Source organism: Trichosurus vulpecula, chromosome 6, assembly GCF_011100635.1.
Source record: "Trichosurus vulpecula isolate mTriVul1 chromosome 6, mTriVul1.pri, whole genome shotgun sequence".
Lineage (NCBI taxonomy): Eukaryota > Metazoa > Chordata > Mammalia > Diprotodontia > Phalangeridae > Trichosurus > Trichosurus vulpecula.
In genome coordinates, this window is record NC_050578.1 from 200,210,463 (window position 1) to 200,237,804 (window position 27,342).

Consider the following 27,342-nt stretch of genomic DNA (forward strand, 5'->3'; position numbering starts at 1 on the left):
ATGCCCAGAACTAGACTTGCCATCTCAACTATCATCTGATCAGAGCAGAGGACAATAGGGAAGTCCCTTTCCTCCCTGTCATGAGTTCCATTATCTCTAAGGCTTTATTGTGGGTTTTTTTGCCCCTCTACACAAAGTTGAACTTTTTAAAAATGATATTTTAACTTACATTGTCAATATAATTATGTTAATCGTCCTCTTGGTTCTATTTATTTTGTTCTGTGTCATTTCATACAACTTTTCTCTTTTTTCTACGAATTCATTTCTTACTGCACTCTAATATTTCATTATGTTTATAAACTAAGTTTTTTCAGCTACTTGTTAATCAATGTGTACTCACTTTGTAGTTCTTTACTACCTCAATGAGTGTTGCTATTAATATTTTGGCATATAGCAAAACTTTGTTTCCATCTTTGACTTCCAGTCACGGACACCTGTAGTTTAGTTGTTGTTTTGTGTCATTTCAATCCTGTTCAACTCTTTGTGACCCAATTTTTGGCAAATACACTGGAGTGGTTTGCCATTGACTTCTCCAGTTCATGTTAGCGATGAGGAAACTGAGGTAAATAGGGTTAAGTGCCCAGGGTCACACAGCTAGTAAGTATCTGAGGCTGGATTTGAACTCAGGAAGATGAGTCTTCCTGACTTCAGGTCCAGTACTCTGTCCACTGTGACACCTAGCTGCCCCCATTTGTAAAATTAGAATAAGATTATTGGTACTTACTGAGAGCGTTATTATGAAGAAAGCATTTTATACACAGTGAAGTGCTACAGCTATTTTCAAAATAAAGGAAGGCAATATGATGTAGTCATGGAAACAGTCCTGTATTTGGAGTCCTAGAATCCAGTCTGGGTTTGCATCCCAGATTTGGGACTCCCGGTTAATCTTGGGAAAATTACTTTGCCTCTTAGGTTCCTTTATCTTCAAACTGGGGATATAGACAAAACGACCTCTAAAGCCTCTTTTTCGTCTTCCTCATTCATCTAACGAGAGGGATCACTACAGACTATTCCTTCCTTAAATCTATGACTCTCTGAAAACACAAAAGCAGCAAGACACCAGTTTTTATATTTCCATCGTAATCAAGTTTCCCAGAGTCTGAGTTTATTTGAAAAGAAATAAAACTCCAAATATAATTACAGGATCAGGAAAGTCACTGGAAAGTGCTCCTTCAAAGCACTCAGGCTCTTGCAGATGCACTGCAAGTGAATTGACCTGAAAGCCTGGCTCTACCCCCTGCTGTGTGAGTGACCTGGAACAAATCCCATAAGCTCTCAGGCCTCAGTTTCCTAAAATGACAAATCAGGATAGACTAAGTGGCTTTTCAGATCTCTTCCAGCTGAAGAACAGGGGTCCCTTGTACAATCTGGTAAAGCTTAGGGACTCCTCTGAATAAGGTGATAACATGCAAAAAATTAAACACACAGGATTAAAAAGAAAACCAATTATATTGAAAGGAAGCTGTCCATTTTTTCAAACTCTAGAACCCCAGGTTAAGAACCTCTGAACTAGAGCTATGATTCTGTGGCAAACAGTAAAATCATTACTTCTTGTTTTAATAAATCAAGGATTTAAAATGTCACCTATACAGGTGGGGGCTCCCCTCAGCAATGTGGATCACAGCCCTTATACAAAGCTAATAGGTGACCTTGAATCTGTGGCTAAAAAATCCAACAAAGTGATGAATCTTTATAAACTTACATGGTTTTTCCCGCCTTTAAATGACAATTAGTCCATCCCTAGAAGCAAGGCATGTAGGTAGAACAGTGGATAGAGCATTAGGCTTGAACTCAGGAAGACCTGAGTTCAAATCTGGCCTAAATCAATCAATAAACATTTATTAGGGTACCTGCTTTGTACCAGGTACTGTGCTAAGAGCTGGGGATACAAAAAGAGGCAAAAGACAGTCCCTGACCTCAAGGAGTTTACAATCTAATGAGCTCAGAAATTTCTTAGCTGTGTGACCCTAAGCAAGTCACTTAACCTCGGTTTGTCTCAGTTTCCTCAATTGTGAAATGAGGAAAATGATAGCATTTACCTCTCAGGGTTGTTGTGAGAATCAAATGACATAAAACTTGTGAAGCACTCAGCACAATGCCTGTTATACAGTAGGTGCTTAATAAATGCTTGTCTCCTTTTGTCCTTTCTGGATGAGTACCTGAAGCTTGTGCAGCTTGGTGTAGGAGCTATATAAGCTTATGCTTTTCTTGGATAGGAGTCAATAACCCAGGGTCACCTCCACACTCTGATGAAGCATTCAAAGTCAGACTTCAGTGGAGGAATCCATTTTTACTGGGTTTATAACAAATGAAAAAGCATCACCAACCACAAACCATCTCCATGCAGTGACTGCCGACCAAAAAACATTTTTTTGGGTTTCTTTTGTCACAAACTTATTTCTGCAATGATTTTGACAGCCCATTAAAATGGCTTCGAGGTTTAATACAATTAAAAACGGAAAGGGCATTGTTAATTTTATCCATACGCAATTTTCATTCAGGACATCATCATTCATTACTTTGGCAGCTTTAAATAATTGACTTCTTGCAAAAACAGCTGGTTTTGCAAATTGAATCTGTTCATGTAGCATTCAGTCAAAACAAAATGAACTTTTGTTAAATTTCATTCTGTCTTGCCAAGGATATAGCATCTAGTCTTACGGTGTGATGGAAGCCTTAAGAAATAGAAAAGAAATCAAGGCTCTGTGCTGCAGGAGTCTGAGCGTTGGTTCTGCAGTCTGAGGCCCCACGTTCAAAGCTCGCACTATCAAATCTGCTACTTTATGCCAGCGTAATGACAGGCAAGTAAGTCACGTATGTTCTCTGAGCCTCAGTTTCCTCATCGAAAAAAAATGAGTGAGCAGACAAGATGCTGTATGAAGTCTCTTCCTAATTCTAAATCTGTGATGCTATTACCTCTCCAAATAAAGAAAACAAGCATTTCTTAAGTATTTAGTATGTGCCATGTACTGTGCCAAGCAGTGGGAATTCAAAGAAAGGCAAAACAGTCCCTTCCCTTAGGAGCTTACATTCTAATGAGGGAGACAACTTGCAAATAACTATGTACAAAGAAGATATGTGCAGGGTAAATTGGAAGTAATATCAGAAGTAGGCGCTAGCATTAAGGGGGACCAGATAAGGCTTCTTGCCAAAGGTAGGATTTAGTTGGGACTTGAATGAAGCCATGGAGGGCAAGGGGAGGAGGTGAGGGAGGAGAAAGAGTTACAGGCATGGGAGAAAGCCAATGCTTTCCACACTCTCAGAAGATGGCCAGCTGAAGTCACCAAAGAAGAGTGGGAGGGTGGGAGGGGGACAGGCTACGAATGGCTTTGAACACCAGAGTACCTGATGTATGATCTAGGAGATGATGGGGAACCACTGAGGTTTCTTGAGTAAGAGAAGGACATGGTTAGGAAAATCACTCTGACCGTTTGAATAGAGTATGGGCTATAGAGGGGAGAGACTTGAAGCAGGGAGACCAAGCGGAGGCTATTGTTGTAAAGATGTTACAAAGGAACCGTCAATACAACTTGACAACAGATTGAATATGGGGAGGATGAAAGTGTGGGAAGGAGGATAATGCTTAGTTTGTGAGGCTGAATGATGGAGAGGATGGTAGTGATGTCAACAGTAATAGCGAAGTTAGGAAGGCTGGAATTTTTTTCAGAGGTGATGAGGAGATAAAGAGATTAGTTTTGGAAGTGCTGAGTTTCAGATGTCTATGAGATATCCAGTTTGAGGTGTCAAGTGGGGCAGCTAGGTGGTGCAGTGAATAGAGCACCAGCCCTGCAGTCAGGAGGACCTGAGTTCAAATCCAGCCTCCGACACTTGACACACTTACTAGCTGTGTGACCTTGGGCAAGTCACTTAACCCCAAATTGCCCTGCCTTCCCCCCTCCAAAAAAAGTTTAAAAAAGAAACAAACAAAAAAAGATGTCAAGTAAACAGAGATTTGAGACTGGAGGTCAGGAAAGGATTTGGGTCCTTTATGAGCTTCAGTTTCTTAGCTGTAAAATGAGGGTGTTTGACTTGGTGCCCTTGAAAGACTCTTTTAGGTCTAAGACTTTATTACAAATAGAAAGTAAAATAAAAATAATCATATGTATATAATATATGCATATATATTATATACACGCATGTGTATATAATATATATGCATGTATATATGTAATATCTATAATATATATATATATAATTTATTGTGTATGTTATATATACTATAAATATATAAAATAAAGATAAATTATATATAAACAAATAAAGATATATTTATAAACATAAAATAAACATATGAAGAGTATAGCATACTGTTTGCTTCTAAGAAACAAGAAGAATTCATCATCAGTAATTCTCATTCACAAATGTGTCCCTATGATGAAAGTTTCTGCTGCATGTATTTGATGCCCTCAAGAATAAAAGGTTTAACAGACTTGAAAGGTATTTCACTTCTAACTAGACTTTGCAAAGTGAATATAGATGGCACATATAACCTTAGGTTGAATCTGGCACGAAAGTGCTTAAAATGAGGAGAAAATGTGAATGTTCTCAGAGGGTTTAAAGGAAGGCGCATTAATTATTGACATCTAAAATTCACTCCTTTTCTTGGGCAAATAATACCACGGAGCCTGATAAACTCTTGAATCCTAGAGATGAAGCTAATATAACATGGGCTTCTGAGAGGGTGGTAGTGCTGTTACTGACAGAAGGAGAAGAGGGAGGGGGTCTCTGAAGCCCCCAGGAGGGAGACAGTATGCAACAGGGGAGGGAAGGCAATAGCATCTGACACTGCAGAGAAATTAAAGGATCATAGATGTATCTGGAATGGACCTCAGAGGCCTCATTTTATAGATGAGGCAACTAAGGCCAAGGAGATTAAGTCTTATGCCGAAGGGGCATATAGGCAATAAGCAATAGAAGCAAGATTTGAACCCAGGTCCTCAAACTCCAAAGCCACTGTTCTTTCCATTGTGTCATGATGCCCCATCAGCCAAGAAGCACCAGGCCTGAAAGATGAACGGGTTTGATGAATAAGTCACTTGTAATCTTTAATAGGGCATTGGGTGGGGAGAAGGGAAGAGATTAATCATTTATTAAGCATCTGCTGTGTGCCAAGCACTATTGTAAAACACTTTATAAACATTATCTCAGTCGATCCTCACAACAATCCCGCGAGGTAGGTGCTGTTATTCTTGAGGAAACTGAGACAGAAAGAAGCGCCTTACCCAGATACCCGGTATCTCAGACCAGGCCTAACCCCTTACCCACCGCACCACCTAGCGACCTCCAGGAATAGAGGTGGGACCGTAAACCAGGATCCCAGGTTTAGAACTCAGAGGCATTCCAGTCCAACTCGCTCCTTTACTCATGAGGAAACCGAGACTCAGAGAGGTTATGTGATCTGCCTAGAGTCACACGGCTATTAACTGTCAAAGGTGGAATCCTTTGGAATTCCAGACTCCAATCCCATGTCTTATCCGCTATGTCACACTGCTTCTGTGGTGCAGTCTATTGGGATAGGCTTTGTAGTTGGTGTCAGAGTGCTTGAATGAAATCCACTCATCATCTTGGTCCGACGGAGCTAAGATGATCTCTAAGGTCCCTTCCAAAAGCAGAGCCAACAGTCCATTATGAGTCTGGGGTCACGAGGAATGGAGGGAGAGTAAGAGAATGGAGGCCTTGGGGGTAGGCAGGTTTTTGTTTGTTTCTTTGTGTTTCTTTTTGCTTTGTTTGGTACTCGGGGTCAGGAGAGATACGAGATAGTGGCTGGATTGGGCAAAAGGGCAAAGGAAAGACTGTTTTGAGGATGGGAGAGAAGATGCTTTGTAGCCGTGGAATGGAGCCCATGGAGAGAGAAGAACTGGAGATATGTAAAAGAGAGATGATCAGTGGCACCACCTGGGGAGTGGAGACGAAAGAGGATGAAGAGCAAAGCCCTCGAGGAAGAGAAAGTCCTCTTTTGGCCACCAGGCAGCTAGGTGGTACAGTTACACTAGGTAGAATGCTGGGCCTAGAGTTAGGAAGACCTGAATTCAAATCCGCCCTCCGTCACTTACTAGCTGTGTGACCCCAGGCAAGGCACTTAACCTCTGTCTGTTGAAGTATTCTCAGATGCAAAATGGAAATAGCAGTGCCTACTTCCCAGGGTTGTTGTGACAATCAAACAAGGTATTTGAAAAGCCGTTGCTTTTTGCTTTGCAAATATTTATGTACTATTATGGAAATAGGTTTTGCATGACTACACATGTATGACCTTTATCAAATTGCTTGCCTCCTCAGTGAGAGGGGAGGAGAATTCAGAATTCAAAATTGTTAAAAAAAAACAAAGGTTAAAAATTGTTTTCATGTGAATTGGGAAGAAATGAAATGTTAAAAATTTTAAAATATATATTGATGTGCCAGTATCCTGGCACATAGTAGACACTTAATGAATGTTTGTTTCCTGCCTTTCTTTTATAACCAGAGAGGAAGAGAAAATGGGAAGATCCTTCTAATATGGTTTGAAAGATGAAGAAGGGGGGGAAGGACTAAAAGAACTTTTATCTGAAGAATGGAATGGGAAGGATTTCAACCTTCAGATAGTTCACTGTTTTTAAATCAACAAATATCTGAGATATGGAGACCTCAGAGATAAACTGGCCCATCAGTCAGTCTTTACTTCAGCCCTCTATACTTCACCGGCCCATACTTCACACAGTCCAGTAGGCCATCGGGGCTTAGCCAGCATGGGGACCCTTCCATCTGCCCTGTTGCCACACGCATGATATCTCCATCACCCCCATTCCCTTTTTTAGGAGAGAATAATCAATAACAGCATTGTTAGTGAATGAGGCCCCCATGTCTCCATTTGCAATCTCCATAAACTGTCTAGATCAAAGTTCCTTTTCCTGACTACTACTTCTGAATATGTGTTGTATCCTGTAGGAGACTGTAAGCTACTTGGAGGCAGGGACAGGCTCGCTTTCACGAGCACTTGGAACATAATAAGGGCTTAGTAAATATTTGTTGATTCATTGGAACCCCTGAGCCAGTCACTTCTCTTAGAGCCTTACTTTTTATACCTGGAATATGAAGAATATTAGATTTGATCATCTCTAAATCTCCTTATAGCTCGAAAACTGTGCTCTAAGCGACAAACTGTTCGTCACAGTTCAGAGGAAAGAGAGATGAGGACAGACACAAGCACACCTCATCTAGCTAGTGACTAAGCTCTTCCTTCGAACTGAATTTTTCAGATAACTGAATCTTACTAACTGAATTTGTGTGTTATTTTTATGATAATCTTTTCCAAATATGTTACATGCTTCCTGTCTTAGTTCCATATGTTCCACATCCTTGTTCACCCTGATTTGTCCCGGGCCCAGAGCTCTCTTCTAAAAACAGACCGGGAAGATCTCAGAAAGATGTTTCAGATCAGTGGGGGGATACCAGGTCTGATCCCCCTCCAGGCTCTCTCCTGGGGGCATGAAATGCTGTATAGTGGAAGGACGTGGGGCAGTGACCTAGATTCCCGCTCACAATCCTTTTCAAACCATGCTCAATGAATAATTGAAGACCCCCTTCCTCTACTTTTGCCCTGCCGTTCACCATCTTATACATTCATTCCCCCCTCCATTCACTCACTCTCTTTCTTCAAGCTCCATTGATGACATCTCACTCCCCAATACTAGGGAATCATTCTTCCCATTCTGTACTTGTGAACTCCCAAGCTCTCGGATTAGGTTCTTTGCTTCCCGCTAGCCAGGCTGCTTCCTAACACTGACACTCAGGCTACTTCCTGATGCCTCGGAGAGTACTTGGAGAGTAAGGAGCTTGGAGGTATGACCCTGCAGCCTCAGGTACACAGTTGCTAAACCTCACAGCATCCTCTGAACCTTCCCCATGTTCTTATTTAATATAATCTTTTATTTCTGATTCAGGATCAACATTATTAGCAATCAATAAACTAGGTGGCACCGTAGCTTTAGTATTGGACCTGGAGTGAGAAAGTTATTGTTTAGTTGTGTCAGCTGTTTCAGCCTCTTCAAGACCCCATTTGGGATTTTCTTGGCAAAAGATACTGGCATGGCTTGTCATTTTCTCCTTCAGCTCATTTTATAGGTGAGGAAACTGAGGCAAATGGGGTTAAGTGACTTGCCCAGGGTCACACAGTAAGTATCTAAGGTCACATTTGAACTCAGGTCTTCCTGACTCCAGGACAGGCACGATATCTGCTGGGCCACCTAGCTGCCTTGGAAAGTAAGAAAGACCTGAGATGAAATACTGGGTCAGATGCCTATCCTGTCGTGTGACCCTGGACAAGTCATTTAATCTGTCTGCCTCAGTCTCCTCACCGTGGTTGTTGTGAGCTAAGAAAATGAGATAGTATTTGCAAAGTCCTTTGGGAACTTTAAAGTGCTTTACAAATGATACTATAATTAGAGATACTGGACTTTTCGTTGAAATTCATGAACATTGTGCCATCTACATTGACTATTCAGAGGACTTTTTTTTTTTTACTACTTCCTCAGTAACTGAGTCTAACTACTGTTCTGTCCCTTCTAGACAAGAGAAATGTTCTTGTATAAGACTTCATTCCTGTCCTTTGTATTTACAGCTAGGAGGTATCAGAACTAGGAAGTTAACTCAGGTTTTCTGACTGTTCATTGTTGTTTCCATTAAACTAACTCTCACATACTAGAAGATTCAGTATTAAATTGTATGGCCTAGATAAAGTAGTATAAAAATTAATCCTCTTTCCTTCCTTCCTTTTCTTCCTTCCTTCCTTTCTATCTTTTCTTTCTTTTTTTTCCTTCTTTTTTCTTTCTTTCCTTCTTCCTTTATTTCCTGTTTCTTTCTTTTCTTTTTCTCTTTCCTTTTTTCTTCCTTCTTTCTTTCTCTCTTGATCTCTCTTTTCCTCTCTTTCTCCTTCCCTTCCTTCTTTCCTTCTCCTTCCTCCTTTCCTTTCTTCTTTTCTTCCTTCCTTCTTTCCTCCCTCCCTTCCTTTCTTCCTTTCTCCCTTCCTACTTTTCCTTCTTCTTTCCTTCCTTCTTTACTCTTCAGCAGCACATAGGCCCACAGAGCTTAGATTGCATGGAATGTGATCATGGCTAAGGATGGAATGTAAAGAAAAGCCTGGGACATTATTCCATCTTTCTCTGACATAGTCACCTGTCAGACAGTCCCTCAGCAGGGACCTACTCATAGACTACATAGCATATTTCATGAGAGTATACACCTAGGGAATTTTTAAAAATTATTTTAAATTCTTAAATGATTTTTAAATCAACTTATTGAACGCTCAGTCATAAAGGATATTATTTTTATTCATCAAGCAAACTAAAGAGACTAAAGTGTGAACTTAAGCATAGACTTGAACAAAATCCAACAATTTGTCCATTAAAGCCCAAAGAGCATATTATTGCCTTTTCTCCATCAGCAAAATAGGAGAGTATGCTTGCAATACTCCTGGAGTATAGAAATGACGGCACTTTGCATGTAGTTCATAAGACTAGTTGGCTAAAATGGGAAGCTCTCAGCGACAGCTCTGTGACTGTCTTAGAAGCAGAAGTGGAGAAGGATGAGGAACATTTCTCCAGCCCACTGATGTCTGGAACATGTTTACGCTGGCCCTGTGTCCTTCCTGAGAGTGAGGAGAATGGTTGTTAATAATCTCTTTCCATGTTAAACTGTTGAAAGATTTTGAGGATTAATGGCAACATAATAAAGGCTTATTAATTCAGAATCCACTCATTCAGAATTTGTAAGGAATTAGGCATGGATTACTGGTTACCAGTTGCTGAAAAGAGTCACTTCCAAGCCAATAAGCAATCGCACAAAATGAAATAGAAGTTTGTGTAAATTTACTTAGAGATAAATTATGGCCATGCATTTCTGCAGTGTTCTTTGTTTTTTTATGAAGCAAATTGGTTGGTAGTTGTTGTCCTTTGTTCTCAAAGAGGACCAAAATGACATCACTATGCTAGAGTCGAGTTTCAATGTGTCCAACTGTAGCTGTTCAGACCAATACAAGCTCAGAATGTTCTACCACAGGTCGGGCACAAATAGTCTATGTGAACATTTGGGGTGGATTCTCCAAATATGTGCATCCTGTGTTTGCTTTGAGCTGTTTCATTTCTGCTTTGCTTATAGAGCACAGCGCCTTCTCTGATGTGGGCATGCCATGCTGAGCGGTCCTGTGCCAGTGTCTCCCATGTCACACAATCAGTTCCAAAGTTCTTAAGAGAGTCCTTGAGAGTATCCTTGTGTCACTTCTTCTGACTACTATGTGAGTGTGAGTTCTCTATAAAATAGTCTTTTTGGCAAGCATATGTTTTGCATTCAAACAATGTGGCCAGCCTGTCAGAGTTGCGCTCTCTGAAGCAGAGTTTGAATGCTTGGCAGTTTAGCTCGAGAAAGAACCTCAGTGTCTGGTACCTTATCCTGCCAGGTGATCTTCAGAATCATCCTAAGACAATTCAAATGGAAGCTATTTAGTATCCTGGCATGACGTTGGTAGACTGTCCAGGTTTCACAGGCATACAATAATGAGGTTAGCACAACGGCTCTGTAGATCTTCAGTTTGGTAGTCAGTCTAATACTTCCTCTCTCCCACACTTTCCTTTGGAGCCTCCCAAACACTGAGCTAGCTCTGGCAATGAGTGCATGAACCTCATTATCAATGTGTACATCCCTAGAAAGTACACTACCAAGGTAAGTAAATGAAGCTAATTACAGAGGAGTCAGAGCTATGTCTTGCTTTTGAATTTCCCCCAAGACCCTGCATACTGCCTGATGGAGGGTAAATTCTGAATAGAGGAATGCTGAGTTATTGATCTAAAGCAGTAGTGTCAAATTCAAATGAACCTGAATCGGCTAAACCATACATAAGGATCCCTGAGGACGCAAGCAAATTAGAAAACCACACATTAACATTATCTGTTTTTATTGTATTTTTGCTTATTTTATTAAATATTTTCCAATTTAATCAGGTTCTGTCCACACTCTCATGGGCCTTGTGTATGACACCTCTGATCCAAAGCATAGTGGTGAAAAGAGCACTGAGTTAGTCAGAAGACTAGTGCATTAGTCCAGGCTCCGATGCTTATGTTCTAGTCCCACTTTTGCATCAACTACTCATCGCTGTGTGACTTTGGGAGAGTCATTGTCCCTCTGGGGTCATAAGTTTTCTTATATGTAAAATGAAAGAGTAGGAGTTCATGATCACTAAGGGCTCTTCCTTTGATTATCTTAATTGTTTTCTGTGGTTGACCTTTGTTTCCCCAATTACATTATAATTTCCTGGGGAGAATCTCATCATGTTTTACACCTATGATGCTGGGTAGTGCATGGTAAACATTCGATTAGTGGGGGCTTCTTGGGGTCATAGAATAACAGAATGACAGAGCCTTAGAGGCTGTCCATAATCTGGAGACCTGGATTCAACCTTGGATAAAACACCATATGATCTTGGGCAAGTCATCTGACTTCCCTTGTCCTCAAAATCACAATCCCTGCCTCCCTCCCAGGATTATTGTGAAGATCAAGGAGACAATGTATGTAAAAAAGTCATTCTGGGGAGCTTTTTTTTAAGCTTTTTTTTAAAACATCACATGCACATTTAATTTTAAGACTACAAAACACTTTAGTGGTGATGACTCAGGTCTACGGAGAAAAGCTGGAACCCATTCATAATAACCTGATATTTGCTTTCATACTTTATAGAAGAGGCAGGGCAGTATAGAAGAAAGAACTCCAGACTTGGAGTCAGGAGTCTTAGATTCAATACTGGCCCTGCCTCTGATGATCTATGTGATCAGAAGCAGGTCGTTTAACCTGTCTGACCCTTAGCTTCTTCATCTGTACTTCAGTAATTCAACATTACATGATTGGTTGGTATAGATACTCCCTCAGAGGATCAGAATCCTTCTATGATGTAGTAGGTGACTTTCAAGAGTTCCTATGGCCAAAAATTCATGACCCTAAAGTAAAATAGGTGATGAGGTCTTCCAAATTTAGCTAGGCTGGCCTTTGGATGACAAACAAATATGGCATCCATCACCAGACCTGTCCTTGAAATCCTTGTAACTTGGTAGAATCTACCAAAACATATGTTCTATCGATATGTTCTTCAAGGATCCAGAGTTAACTCCTCTCCACTAGGAAACATAGTAGCAGGACTTTAGGTTTGGAGAGAACCTCTTCATCTGACAAATAAGGGAACTGAAGCCCAGAGAAGGGAATTGCCTTGTTCTAGGTCACACAATGAATGAATGGAGGAACTAGAATGAGAACTCAAGTGTTCCGACTCCCATTCCTAGGCTTCTTCAGCTTTGACCCACTCCCTCCCAATAAAAATCTATGACATGATGATGAGAAGAAATATGAGTGTCAAATGAATGGTACCTGTAATATTTGTCATTTCAGAAAACAGGGAAAATGTTATGAGTTGGGAAGGCTTTTTCGAGGGAGGGATTTGAGCCTTCTTTACCCAGATTCTGGGTAAATGGGTGTATGAGGTATTCAGGGAGGACTAGAACCTGGTCTTGCCTAACTCTTTTCAGGGCTATTCACCCACCTTTGGTGTCCACCTAATTCACCCAACCCTCAACTGTAGCTCCAAAAAGCTATAGCATGCACAATAGCCATACCCTGATAAAGCTGTCTTGGCAGACGGGCTAACGCAGATTGAGGGTAACCGACAGGCCTCAAACCCATTGGTGACTTAGGGGAATGTCTACCCCAAACATGTGCAAACTTCTCCAAGCAGAATAGATGGATGAAAACATTTTGTTCTAACAGCCATAAAAGCAGCTGAAGCAGATGCTGTGGAGTGCTTAGAGCTTGGTCAGACATTGAAGTTGCCAAGGTCATCCATTGTGTCCTGGGCCATCACCAGTCTTCTTGATTTTTGTCTCTCCACTGGACTTTGATGACTGTGGAAGAGAGTATGAGGCTGACAACATTGTATAACTCTGCCCCACTTAAATCCAGTTCACCCACAAACCAAGTTATCACCCCCTGATGTCATTGATCCTCTTTGAAAACAAAGGACAAACAACAACAAAAAACACCAACCCAGATTCTATTTTACAGTGATACTAGGTCACATTTTCCTAGTATTTTCTGATTTATTAACCAATTGGCCTATAACCACTTCTGCTGTAGCTAGTGATAATAATAGCTTGCATTTCTGTAGCTTTTTAAGTTTTATAAAATCAGCAGAATCTAGGTTCAAACCATACTGTAAGCACTAGTAAGGCAGACATTATCCTCCTCCTTTTACAGATGAAAAAGACCATAAAGATCATTTAGTCCAACCTGCTTATTTTACAAATGAGGAAATCGAGGGTCTTAGAGGTGCAGTGATTTGACCAAGGTCATACAGACAGTAAATAGCAGACCCTTTACGCATACCCAGGTTCTCTTGTCTCCAAACCTAAAGTCCTGCAGTAGCTAGTTTCCTAGTGGAGAGGAGTTAACTCTGGATCCTTGAAGAACATATCGATAGAACACATGTTTTGGTAGATTCTACCAAGTTACAAGGATTTCAAGGACAGGTCTGGTGATGGATGCCATATTTGTTTGTCATCCAAAGGCCAGCCTAGCTAAATTTGGAAGACCTCATCACCTATTTTACTTTAGGGTCATGAAGTTTTGGCCATAGGAACTCTTGAAAGTCATCTACTACATCATAGAAGGATTCTGATCCTCTGAGGGAGTATCTATACCAACCAATCATGTAATGTTGAATTACTGAAGTACAGGTGAAGAAGCTAAGGGTCAGACAGGTTAAACGACCTGCTTCTGGTCACATAGATCATCAGAGGCAGGGCCAGTATTGAATCTAAGACTCCTGACTCCAAGTCTGGAGTTCTTTCTTCTATACTGCCCTGCCTCTTCTATAAAGTATGAAAGCAAATATCAGGTTATTATGAATGGGTTCCAGCTTTTCTCCGTAGACCTGAGTCATCACCACTCCCCCAGAGAAAAAGACTTTTTATCTGCTTCCTCTAAGAAGAGATTCAGAGAGAGATCTATGAATAAATTCCATTTATAAAAATAGCACAAAATGCATACTCATGTTCTTGCTCTTTCTTTATTACCTAATCTCCAGAGAAGAATATGTAATGTTTATTATATGGCGTAATTTTAATAGGAAGGATCGATGTTCTTATTTTACATGCATTTAAGCATTATCTGCTTCTATCATGTTGACATCCTTTATCTTTATGATACCACAGAAGAGCTTTACAACTCATAATAGAAAGAAAAGTGTGTTTCTAAATAGAGATCACCTGAAAAATAAAGCAACTTTTATGTGTCCTTCCACTACTTCTGTTTTAGCTTTTGTTCTTTTTATATCTTCTTCTCAAACTAAAAGCATCCACAATTCTCCTTTTTGCCCTAATGTCATTCTTCCCAACAAAATTGGGATTGCTAACATTCACTCTTTCACTTAGTCATCAAAAAATTCTTAGCCGACAGAGAATAGTATCCTCTATGGACAAAGGAGGAGTTAGACATTACCACCACAGCTAATGGGTGCCTAATTCAAGCCAAAAGTTTCTTCCACATATAGGTCTGCAATCTAAATTGAGCTGAAGTGATCTTACTTTGTGCTCATTTTAAAAATGTTTTAATTCATATCGTTTGTTTTTTATATCATTAACATTTCTCTTTGGATCCTTCTCATACCTCTCCCAGTGAGCCATCCTTAATAATGATGAATTATTAAAAATTACATAAAAAATTATTAAAAGAGGAGAAAGTTCAGCAAAATTAACCAAGATATCCCCCGAAGGCTGTAAACAATTTCCTTACTACATTTTATAATGTTCTTATGGCTTCTACTCAGGGGTTCCTAACCATTTTTGTGCTTAGACTCCTTGGCAGTTTGGTGAAGTCTATGGACCACTTTTCAGAACAATGCTTTTAAGGACATAAACTAAAATACATAGGATTACAAAGGAAACCAAAAGTTAGTGAAAATAAAGCTGTAATTTTTTTCCCATCCAAATTCCCAGACCTTCCAACCCCCAAAATCTATTCATTGGACTCTGATTTAACACTGTTTGATGGCTACAGTATACAAAGTGTTGTATTTTTATCAAAGATTCATTGGCTTAGAGAGCTGGAAGGAAACTTAGTGATCAGATATCCCACTTTCTAATTATATAATAGTGGAAAATGAAGTCCATAGGGCTCAAGTGCTTTGTACAACCATGGAAAATAGCAAAGCTGAGATTTGAACTCAGAAAGTGGTGCAATACTTGAAAGTCAGGAACACTTCCTTAGTTCAAATCTGATCTCAAATACTTACTAGCTGTGTGACCCTGGGCAAGTCATGTAAGCCTATTTGCCTTTGTTTGGCAAACCATCCTAGTATCTTTCCCAAGAAAACCACAAATGGGGTCACAATGAGTTGGACACAACTGAACACTTTTAATTCCAGTTCTTTCTATTATACCAGGTCACCACAACAGTCTCCAAGGCTGATAGTATTTTCTTTAGAAGTGATTCCTTTATTATAGAGAAGCAATAGAATATAAAGGGAGTGAACTTTAGAAATGAATTGGCTTGGAATAAGATTTAAGATTTAAATAGAGGTTTTGTGACATTTACTAGCTCTGAGACCTTTGGTAAAGGATTTCATTTCTCCCTATTCTAATCTATCTTCCACATAATTGCCAATGTTTTTGCTTGAGCATGAATTTGAGCATGCCACTCTATTACTCAATAAAATTCAATGGCTCTCTTGCTTTCCCCAAGACAAAAAAGGAACTCTATTATTTAGCTTTTTGTAAAAAATATTTTAACATTCTTTTCTTTTTAAAATTTGAGTTCCAAATTCTCTTCCTCCCTCCCAAACCCTCCTCCACCAACTCAGAAAGCAAGCAATATATCAGTTATACATGTGAAATCATGCGAAATATATTTCCATGTTAGCCATATTTCCAAAAAAATCAAGAAAAATAAAGTAAGAAAATTATGCTTCAATTTGCACCTAAAGTTCATCAGTTGTCTCTCTGGAGGTGGATAGTCTTTTGTCATCATGAGTCCTTTGGAATTGTCCTCAATCATTGTATTGATCAGAGTAGCCAAGTCTTTCACGGTTGACCAGTGTTACAACATTTCTCTTACTATGCACAATGATCTCCTGGTAACCTAACTTATTGCTTCATTTTGGCTAATTCATGATGTTTGGTTCATTGCAAATGATGACTGTAATAATGATGGCTACACTAACCAGCCTGGCCCCATTGCAGGCCACTTCACCTGCTTCATGTAATCACAAAGGATAGTTCAGGAGGGAATTTTCACAGGTCCAAGAGCAAGAATGTGAAGTACAAATGATGTCCCCAAATTGCCGCTTAATATAGCAATTTGCAGCCACCTTATTGAGCTAATTGGTGTTGCAGTTTCTCTGCAAGCATTTCTCATCTGAAAACTAGTCAATGATATTTTTGCATGTTATAAGTAACTACAAGGCAGAAGCACAATTAAACGTGGAAAAAATACTATCTACTTGACTGGAAAATGTTCTATCATTAGTTATCACTTTTCTACCTTCATTACCTGTTATTCCATTAGTAGGTGATATAAATTGTGTGTGTGCATGTGTGCATGTAAAAGCTATTTACATTTGTAGAAATTTAACACAAAAGTATTAAAATGTGGGAAATGTTTCTGAAATTGGAAGAAAATTTTTTCCCCAATTTCACCAAACCTGCGACTTAATTACATCTAACAATGTAGAATTAGAATCAACATCATAGAGTTGCTCATTAAGTTTTATATTCTGGAACTAGTGAGAAATTTTAGTTGGATACTCGATTGCTTAAAAGAAGTGATTCCTCTAACTTTAAATTACTCACACCCTTTTACATAGACCTTTCCTGTGTACCTGTCTCAGTTTTACCTGGTATCAGTTATTTATGTCCTAATCTTTCCTCTATTTTACTGAAAGCTCCTTGAGGGCAGTATCTGTGTTATATCTGTCTTTATATTCCCAGCATCAAGCTCACAGCCTTGTCAGAGTAGATGCATACCGAATGTCTGGTGAATTTGAATTGCTTACAGATATGACAATATGGCGTGGGGTCTCCTTATTGTTACCCTACAGCTAACAATGGTCATAGAACTTTTGATCTGTAAAGGACTTAAGGATACAGAACTAAAAATGGTAGAACTGATAGTGACCTAAGTGATCATCTGATGTCTTTATCATACAGATGACAAATCTGAGGTCCAGGTGAGTCCATGGTGAGTTGGGAAATGGGAGTAGGGTGGGAAAGGGGAAGGGGAGGGAAACAAGAAAGGCCACTGCTTTCAGGTTAGAGAGCGCCATAGCCAGAGAAGGGACTAGTTAGTATCTGGAGTCCATCATGAAGGAGAGAAGATTAGTTAATTAGAATTAAATATAGTCTTGGTAGTAACTACATTTCTACTTGGAATCCATTCACACACAGCAGCTCAAAACAGCTTTTAGTTGTATTAGAGCTTGTTAGGAATCAGCTAATTGCTAATCGAAAGCAATTCAGTTTATTAGCCTCAGATCTGAATATGAAGCCAGAGGAGCGAGGAGTGGGTATCTGAATGAAGAGGTAGATAATTAGATTAAAATAAAAGCTTCTTGGTAATTAGATTCCTACTTGAAACTCACTGAAAGCAGCAATCTGGGCAGCTATTGTTTGCATTAGGGTTTGGTTGCAATCTGAAAAGTGCCAATCAAAGACAGCTGAGCAAGGTAACAAAAACACTGGAAGGAAAGGTAGGGAGTTTACTGTAAAGAATAAAGCCTGTGTAGGAAGCCCAGTGATTGATCCCCTACAGGGGTGGGGAACTTCCCTATGAGTGCCACTCACTAAGAGACTGAAAGTTACTAAGGAGTTGCTGATCTGCATTTACGGAGAGAATTTTCACGTGGATGGCTCATTGACTTAATTACAATTCAGACAATCATACCTGAAATCAAAATTCAGAATATCAAATTACAGTCCTAAGAGATTTTTCCTCAGATCAACAATCAAAGTTTAGGTCAAGCTATTATTACTTTTTGTGTTGTTGCAATAACAGTTAACGATAAACACATATAAGCCTTATCTTCCCCATTCTTTCATGTTTAAATCCATCCTAGAATGGACATCAGTAATTAGAAATTAAGAAAATAATGGTCATATTCTATGACTATCCCTATCTAATGAATACAAAAACCTTGAAAACACTGGTTTACTATGAGCCTTGAGGCTGACAAGCATCCAAATCTGAAAGTATTACCTATTAATCCCTAAAGCCAAAATAAACTCTAAATCTGAGATCTTTTGATACTAGGTTGGCTCAAAGATGTCACTTTAATATATACCATCCCAGATGCATTTTCATAATTTTCATAAGCAATGCTCAATCTATTAGATGAGAATGACTCTTTATAAAACAAATTTGTAGCCCTTCTACTTCAGTTATGGGAGATCCTAATTTCTCACTAAACTGCCTCATTATTTAACATTATAACATTCTTTCGGCAACTTTTCTCATAGAATCAATAAGATTCATGATTTAATCAAGTGCGAAGATCTCGGTGGACTTAAAATCTGGTAAATCCCTGGAGAACTGCTTGAATATTTGCAGTCTTTGTTACTTTCCCAAACTTTCAAGTTAATTATATTATTCATTTTACGTAAAAGATTCCCAATTAAATACTTAACTTTTTTGGTTTTGGGTTTTTTTTAACTGTAAGGACCACAGTCTCTATAAAAGACACAGTTAATTTTCTAATGACACAATTGTATCAGCCCCTAAGTATCTATTTTCAAATTAGCAGCATTTCTTATGCAATGATTAATCACAATACAAGAAAAATTAGAAACCTAGCAATGAGAGAAAACTCCTTACATTCCTTGATCTTCAGATCTGACGGGGTTTCTGGGCAGCACAACCTAGGTTCCAAGGTAAGCATTAAACAAATCTGGTCTCTAAGCAATGGGTCTAGTTTCTCAGCCAGTGTCAAAGTTTTCCAGCATCATTCCTCTTCACCCATTTTCTGTGGGCATTAAGGCCTCACGTAGAATGTTGTTTGCCTGATGGTCTCAATTTGAATACTTCCAGTTATGTGAGTGGCATGTGTCTCCCCTGAGGAGCCAAGTACAATTATAATGGATCTCTTCTTATCTTCAGGCTAGCTGGAGCAATTGTAGTTCTGTGACAGTCCCAGTGCTAAAGAAAGAGAAAACATTTGAAAGAGTTGTAAAAATTCAGTTGCCACAATTAAATACAAAGTATACTAGCTCGGGATGAAAGGTTTGTAATTCGATTATCTGTAACTCCTTTCCAACACATCGCTGAAATTGTGTAGTAGTTCCACATTTGGTATCTGGATCTTTTCTTCCAACCCTGATTTTGTCTTTTAGAAATCTGCTTTGTCTGGACATCACGGCCTTCCACATCTTTTTGCTCCATTGTCACATGTTCCTGTGTGGCCTCTGCCTCCTTCAAGCCTCTGATAGAGCTGCCTGAATTTCTTATTCATCTTTCCCACAAGGACTTCCTCCTCTTGTGCTGTCTCAGCCTCATCTTTCTTATTCAGTAGATATTCCTGTATTATATGTATTTCTCAAATACTTCTGCGGATTCATCTTTGTGGTCAGTTCACATCACCAGCTCATCCCATGAGTTTCTCTCTCTCTGACATTAGAAGCATCTGAATTTTTTGTACATTTTGGTGCAAGATTTCCAACTTTTCTTTGATTTTCTTCCTTTAGTGCGGAGTAGCCACTGCAATGGGCCAACGTTATGTGGTACTTGTAGTTCTCTGATTTAGAGGATGTCATACTGAGTGGAGTATTGTTATTGTCACAGAACAGCTTCTGGTCTTCCTGGTGCATCTGAAGTGTGCCTTCTCCTCCAGGGCACATGGCAATGTCATCTTGAAGAGTTCCCTTGAAGAGAATTTCCAGCATGCAGCACAGTATGAAGATGTAGAGGCTTTTTTAAAAAAATTATTTATTTAATATTTTAGTTTTCAACATTGATTTTCACAAGATTTTGAGTTACAGATTTTCTCCCCATTTCTAACCTCCACTCCACTCCAAGATGGCATATGTTCTGATTGCCCTGTTCCCCAGTCAGCCCTCCTTCTATCACCCCACTGTCCCCCCCATCCCCTTTCCCCTTACTTTCTTCTAGGATAGATTTCTATGCCCCATTCCCTATAAATCTTATTTCTCAGTCACATGCAAAAACAACTTATTCTTTTGAGCATCTGCTTTTAAAACTTTGAGTTCCAAATTCTCTCCCCTCTTCTCTTCCCATCCACCCTCCATAAGAAGGCAAGCAATTCAACATATGTCATACATACATTATTGTGTAAAGCACTTTCACAATACTCATGTTGTGAAAGACTAACTATATTTCCCTCCATCCTATCCTGTCCCCCTTTATTCAATTTTCTCCCTCGACACTGTCCCTTTTCAAAAGTGTTTGCTTTTGATAACCTCTTCCCCCTATCTGCCCTCCCTTCTATCATCCCCTCTTTTTTATCCCTTTCCCCCTACTTTCCTGTGGAGTAAGATACCCAACTGAGTGTGTATCCCTCCTCAGGTCAAATCCAATGAGAGCAAGATTCACTCATTCCTCCTCACCTGCCCCCTCTTCCCTTCCAACAGAACTGCTTTTTCTAGTCACAATTTACCCCATTCTATCTCTCCCTTTCTCCCTCTCTCAATATATTCCTCTCTCATCCCTTAATTTGATTTTTTTAGATATCCCTTCATATTCAACTTACCCTGTGTGCTCTGTCTATATATATATATATATATACATATATATGTGTATATATATATATACATATATATGTATATATAAATATGTATATTCCCTTTGGCTACCCTAATACTGAGGTCTCATGAATTATACACATCATCTTTCCATGTAGGAATGTAAACAAAACAGTTCCACTTTAGTAAGTCCTTTATGTTTACCTTTTCATGTTTCTCTTGATTCTTGCGTTTGAAAGTCAAATTTTCTATTCAGTTCTGATCTTTTCACTGAGAAAGCTTGAAAGTCCTTTGTTTTATTGAAAATCCACATTTTGCCTTGGAGCATGATACTCAGTTTTGCTGGGTAGATGATTCTTGGTTTTAATCCTAGCTCCATTGACCTCCAGAATATCATATTCCAAGCCCCACAATCCCTTAATGTAGAAGCTGCTAGATCCTGTGTTATTCTGATTGTGTTTCCACAATACTCAAATTGTTTCTTTCTGGCTGCTTGCAGTATTTTCTCCCTGATCTGGGAGCTCTGGAATTTGGCGACAATATTCCTAGGAGTTTTCTTTTTGGGATCTTTTTCAGGAGGCGATCAGTGGATTCTTTCAATTTCTATTTTACCCTCTGGCCCTAAAATATCAGGGCAGTTTTTCTTGATAATTTCTTGAAAGATGATATCTAGGCTCTTTATTTGATCATGGCTTTCAGGTAGTCCAATAAATTTTAAATTATCTCTCCTGGATCTATTTTCCAGGTCAGTTGTTTTTCCAATGAGATATTTCACATTGTCTTCCCTTTTTTCATTCCTTTGGTTCTGTTTTATAATATCTTGGTTTCTCATCAAGTCCCTAGCTTCCACTTCTTCCAATCTAATTTTTAAGGTGGTATTTTCTTCAGTGGTCTTTTGGACCTTCTTTTCCATTTGGCTAATTCTGCCTTTCAAGGCATTCTTCTCCTCATTGGCTTTTTGGAGTTCTTTTGCCATTTGAGTTAGTCTATTTTTCAAGGTGTTATTTTCTTCAGTATTTTTTTGGTTCCCCTTTAGCAAGTCAACTTGTTTTTCATGGCTTTCTTGCATCACTCTCATTTCTCTTCCCAATTTTTCCTCTACTTCTCTAACTTGCTTTTCCAAATCCTTTTTGAGCTCTTCCATGGCCTGAGACCAATTCATGTTTTTCTTGAAGGCTTTTGATGTAGGCTCTTTGTCTTTGTTGACTTCTTCTGTCTGTATGTTTTGGTCTTCTTTGTCACCAAAGAAAGATTCCAAAGTCTGAGTCTGAATCTGAGTCCATTTTCACTGCCTAGCCATGTTCCCAGCCAACTTACTTGACCCTTGAGTTTTTGTCAGGGTGTGACTGCTTGTAGAGTAGAGAGTACTTGGTCCCAAACTTGAGGGGCTGTGCTGCTGTTTTCAGAGCTATTTCTACACAGCAAGCTCTGCCACACCAGTGCTCCTCCTCCCCCAAGGACCACCAACCAGGACCACGACTCAGATCCAAGCAGGCTCTGCACTCCTGCTCTGATCTGCCGCTTAATTCCTCCCATCAGGTGAGCCTGTGGCCCGGAAGCAACTGCACCTGTAGCTCTGGAAGCAGCCTCAGAGCTGCACCACCTTCACCACCCCGGGGTGGTGGCCAAACTGCAAACTGCTTTCACTCTGTCCAGCAGCTTTTTCCACTAACCTTCTCTGTTGTTTTTGGTGTTTGTGGGTTAGAATTGGTAACTGCCACAGCTCACTGATTCAGGGCTCTACGGACTGTTTTGCTGGCTCCCAGTATGGTTGGTCCAGGCTCAGCCCATGCTGGGTTCTGCTCTGTTCCGCTCCCAGCTCTTTGCGATAGACCTTACCCAGCAACCATCCAGGCTGTCCTGGGCTGGAGCCCTGCTTCCCTCTGCTATTTTGTGGGTTCTTCAGTTCTAGAATTTGTTCAGAGCCATTTTTATAGGTGTTTGGAGGGACCTGGGGGAGACCTTAAGCAAGTCCCTGCTTTCCAGCTGCCATCTTGACTCCGCCCCTGAGAGGCTTTCTTCTTGAGACAAGACATGCAAATAGTGTGTCCATAGTCAGTGGTAATTGACATACAGACCTCACCCCAGTAGATAAAACAGAGGACATTTTTTGTCTTCCATCAGCCTCTCATTTATTTCAAAATATCTGTCCCTTAGGAAATCAGCTGAGGAAAGCATCTTAGCTCAAAGCAAGCACACCAAAACCACTGAATGCTTGGAGTTAAATAGCAAACATTAGACATTTTCTGTAGATCAGGTTTCTCAAACTTTTTAGTCTCAGGCCTCTTTTAGACTCTTAAAAATTATTGAGGACTGTCTCCCCCAAAGAGCTTTGGTTTATATGGGTTATATCTATCAATATTTACCATATTTGAAGTTTAAATGTCTTAGTATTATTATGAAAATAGTTTTGACCTTGGAGCCCCCTAGAAAGGTCTCTGGAACCCCTACGGGTCCTTGGACCACACTTTGAAAATTGCTGAAGTAGAGCAAAAGTTCTTCACCTTATCATGTATCATATGCCTCTTTGATGGTCTGAAGTCTATGGACCCCCTATCAGAATTGCGTTTCTAAACAAACAAACGAACAAAATACATAGAATTACAAAGGAAACAAATTATTTTGAAACCCAATGATCAAAATATATTTTTCTTCGTGGAGGATGAGAGTGGTCTTGAGGAAGAAATAGTTTCATGCACTCTAAAAAGTGCTGTGGCTCTACAGCTGCCGTCAAGATGGAGGTCATTCAGCAATGTAAGAAGGCAGGAGTAAAGGATGCTTGATCCTGTCCTTGCAGTCACCATTTTTTTTTTTACTGTTGAGGCTCACTGAATCATCTACCTGTCAACTTGACATAAACACAAGAAACCTGATGTCTTCACAGGACATGTATGTAGGACCTCATAGAAAGCCTCCTGAGACTTGTCAGACCTAACATTGCATCCCCTGAAATTCATGTGGTTACAAAGGACATTTCTGGAAGGGAGCTAAGAAGAGCTGCCTGGGATTTGGAAGTCCTCAATGGCAAAGACTCCTATATTCATGATTATTGACAATTGGATATGAATCAATCAATCGACATTTATTAAGCACCTGCTCTTGTGTCAGGCACTGTGCTAAGCCCTAGAGATACAAAAAGAGGCAAAAAATAGATCCTACTCTCAAGGATCATACAGTTTAATGGGAGAGAAAACAGGCACACAAAAATATACAAAACAAACTATATACAGAATAAATAAGAAATAGTTTTCATAGGGAAGGCACTGGAATTAGGAAGAGTTGGGGAAGACTTCCTGTAGAAGGTGAAATTTTAGTTGGGACTTAGAGAAAGCCAGAGAGGTCAGTAGTTGGAGCAGAGGAAGTCAGGGGTTGCAGAGTTTCCAAAGAGAAAGGAGGATTTGTGATGTAAATACCTGTCTAAGAAGATATTATCTGAGAATGGGATTTTAATTTCTGGACCATCACTTAAAAATCAAGATAATTTAAGATTCTCTGATTAAAGGGGATATAAAATGAGAAAGGGAGGTAGAAAATTGTCCACAAATATTTGTTAAATTAGACACTTCTGAGGGTAGAAAGAGCAACATATGAAAAAGATTATCCCTTAAAAAAATCAGTAATTTACAATAGACAACATCCAAGAAGAAGGCTAGTACTAAGATCTATGACTTCAGGTATCTATACAAAGGGTGGGTAAGAAACAAGAGACAGGAACCCTAGATTCAAAATTAGAGATTTTACCATAATAAAACAAATTTAACCTGATAGGCATCACTGAGGCTTGGTAGGATATGACTCATGACCAGAATGTGACTGTGGGAGATAATACCTTATTCAAAAAGAACAATATAGATAAAAGGGGTGATGGAGATAGCCTTGTGTATCAAGATCTAGTTATATGAGAACTCCAGGAGCCAGCCTCTCAGATATACTCCTCAGTTCTTTCAAGTCATTCTTGAATGCCACCCTGGTTACCCACTGGATGGGTCCAGTTTGTAAATTCACTTATGGGATCAGAAAATCACAGATTATGAACTATAAGGAATCTCAGATGTCCTTTAATTCAAATCCCTCATTTTACAAATCAACAAACTGAAGGTCAGAAAAGTTTAAAATAATAATAATAATAATACTAAGTCAATAAGAGACAGCACCAGGTTTTGAACTTAGGTCCTCTGGCTCTACATCCATCACTTTTTTCATGATTTCCTGGACCAAACACAGAGTCTGACTGTAGCCTTTAGTTTACATTAATAACCTTCAGATGTTGGTATTCATCTCAAGTTAATGTCTATGCTAAGATTTTAATAGTGACTGAAATAAGACTTTTACTGTAATCTCTTTTGACATGATAAGCTTTGATGTGACAAGGAGAATGAGAACACTTCATTAAAGGATAATGTGATTACCTATTGGAATAGAGAGGATCTAAACATCCCAATTTTACTTCTTCTTAAATGTTTTTGTTGGTTTCATGTTCCCGACTGTTTCCTCAATGCCATTTCTCAGTTGAACATGATAGGTTTGTTTCAGATGTATATAATGAATTCTTTTTGCAAATTTGTGTATATACGAATCCATTATAATTACACACACATATGTGAATCTACTATGTGATAATGCACTATGCTGGGCTTTGAGAGGGATGCAAATTTTCAGTTCAAAAATTGGTTCAAACCAGCAGTTCAGACATAGGATGAGGGTGGGGGAGATGATATAGTTGAACTAACACAGAGTTGAGAATGAGAGACGTTTCCGTTCCCAATTTTTTAATAACTAGCCTTAACCAAATTGATTAACCTCTGTGTGCCTCAGTTTCTTTATAAATCAATAGATGATATTTACTTCAGAGGGCTGACATAAAGGATCAAATGGATAATAGATGTGAAAGCCCTTTGGAATGTAAGAAATGCTTAATACCTGTAAAGCTCACAGATAAAAGTGATTCTCCAGTCCAAGACACCTTGGTCATTCTGCTACTTTAGAGTAGTTTCATTGCCCACTAGATACTTCTGATCTCTTTTCCACCACCTTCCTATAGGCCTATAAAGACCTTCATATGAGGTTGATACTTCTTATGCCTAAGTTTTCATGTCAAGACTTGACAGTCTTTCACATGTACTGACTTTGATGGCACCATGTTCCCCAAGGGTCTAGAGAGTGACCCTCCATTAGACAGCTTCCTTCACTACCCTCTAGCCCAATGCCACTAACTGACAATGGTTTTCTTTGTTCAACTTGGTCAGACAAGCTGTCAGAAAGCAGATAATTAAGTGGCTTCTGCCAGATTCCCAACATGCCATCCCTCCAAGTAAACATTTTTCAGTGCAGATGAAATGAGCAGAGCCATGTTGATGTGTAGGTAAGCCCAGGATAAAATACAACATGGAGGAAGAGAGAGTACAACATGAGGAAATTTCATTAAATTTACACATTTTGAATTTGGGGAAGCTCTGACTTCTGTTGAGTAAAGGTACGATAAGTCAAATCACATGTAATCAAGGGAAGGTTCAAAGTCTCTGTTGAAAAATGACAAACTAGGGACCACTTTTTCCTCATGCAGGATTATTTTTGGAATAACTTATTCTTGGTTGCAAGCCTGTATCTTTCAGAGGACAAAATAAAACTCACAAGAAACAAAGATGGACAGCTCTGAACACAATATGTATACGTGTGTGTGCATCTATCTATCTATCTATCTATCTATCTAATTATATGGGCTTTCTTGAAATGGAAATTTATTGCCATATATTTTGAATCCTCTCTTACATTCTGCTGTGCACATGACAAAGCTTTTATTTTTTCTTTTCTTATTTAGTATTTAAGTTTGTAATATATTTCTTTTTCTTATTGTGTACTTAAGTTTAAAATAACGTAATGAAAAAATTCCCCAAAATGCCATATCTTTTGCCTTTTGGAATATCCTATTCCATACTCTGTGCTCCTTTATGGGTAAAGTTGCAGAGAAATGCACATTTTTGGTTGTAGTCAATGTGTGGCCTCCCTCCCTTCCTCCCTCTCTCCCTCCCTCTCTCCCTTCCTTCCCTCCTTCCATCTGTCCCTCCCTCCATCCCTCCTTCCCTCTGTCCCGCGCTCTGTCCCTCCCTCCCTTCCTTGGGAATCAGCAGTGTTTGGCACAAACTAGGACCTTGATGCTGCCTGGCCTCTGCAGCCTCAACCAGAATGGCTCACTGAGGGCTCGTCTCGAGGGATGTCCTTTAAAGCACAATCACTTTCTTTTTCCTCTCTGTTTTAGGGCTTGGTCATTGAACGTCTGGGGCGCAGACCTCTTCTCATCGGTGGCTTTGGGCTCATGGCCCTCTTCTTTGGAATCCTCACTGTGACTCTGACACTACAGGTATGGGGCTTTTTTTGTAGCTGTATAGTAACACAGGTGTAGGTAATTTTCCCTCTAGCCCTTCAGAATTTGAGACTTGTTATATTTTACATGGCCTCCTTGCAGCTTTTGTTTTAGTATCCTCAAATTATGTATCTGTTCTAATTCCTTCTTGGAGACCTCATGGCTTGAGTCAAAGGATCTACTTGTTTATTGGCTTTGCCAATGGCCTCTTTAATCTTGTAGTTCACATGA

At 39.4% G+C, this 27,342-nt stretch overlaps 1 protein-coding gene across 3 annotated transcripts in view; it reads left to right on the forward strand.

The window, feature by feature from the left end:
• The window catches only part of SLC2A9 (solute carrier family 2 member 9), a 313,753-nt gene that overhangs the window by 181,322 nt on the left and 105,089 nt on the right, over positions 1–27,342 (forward strand). For all 3 annotated transcript variants that reach the window (XM_036763747.1, XM_036763748.1, XM_036763745.1), the window contains one exon: positions 27,007–27,108. In XM_036763747.1, the coding sequence (XP_036619642.1) occupies positions 27,007–27,108 (102 nt within the window). The remainder of the gene's footprint in view (positions 1–27,006; positions 27,109–27,342) is intronic.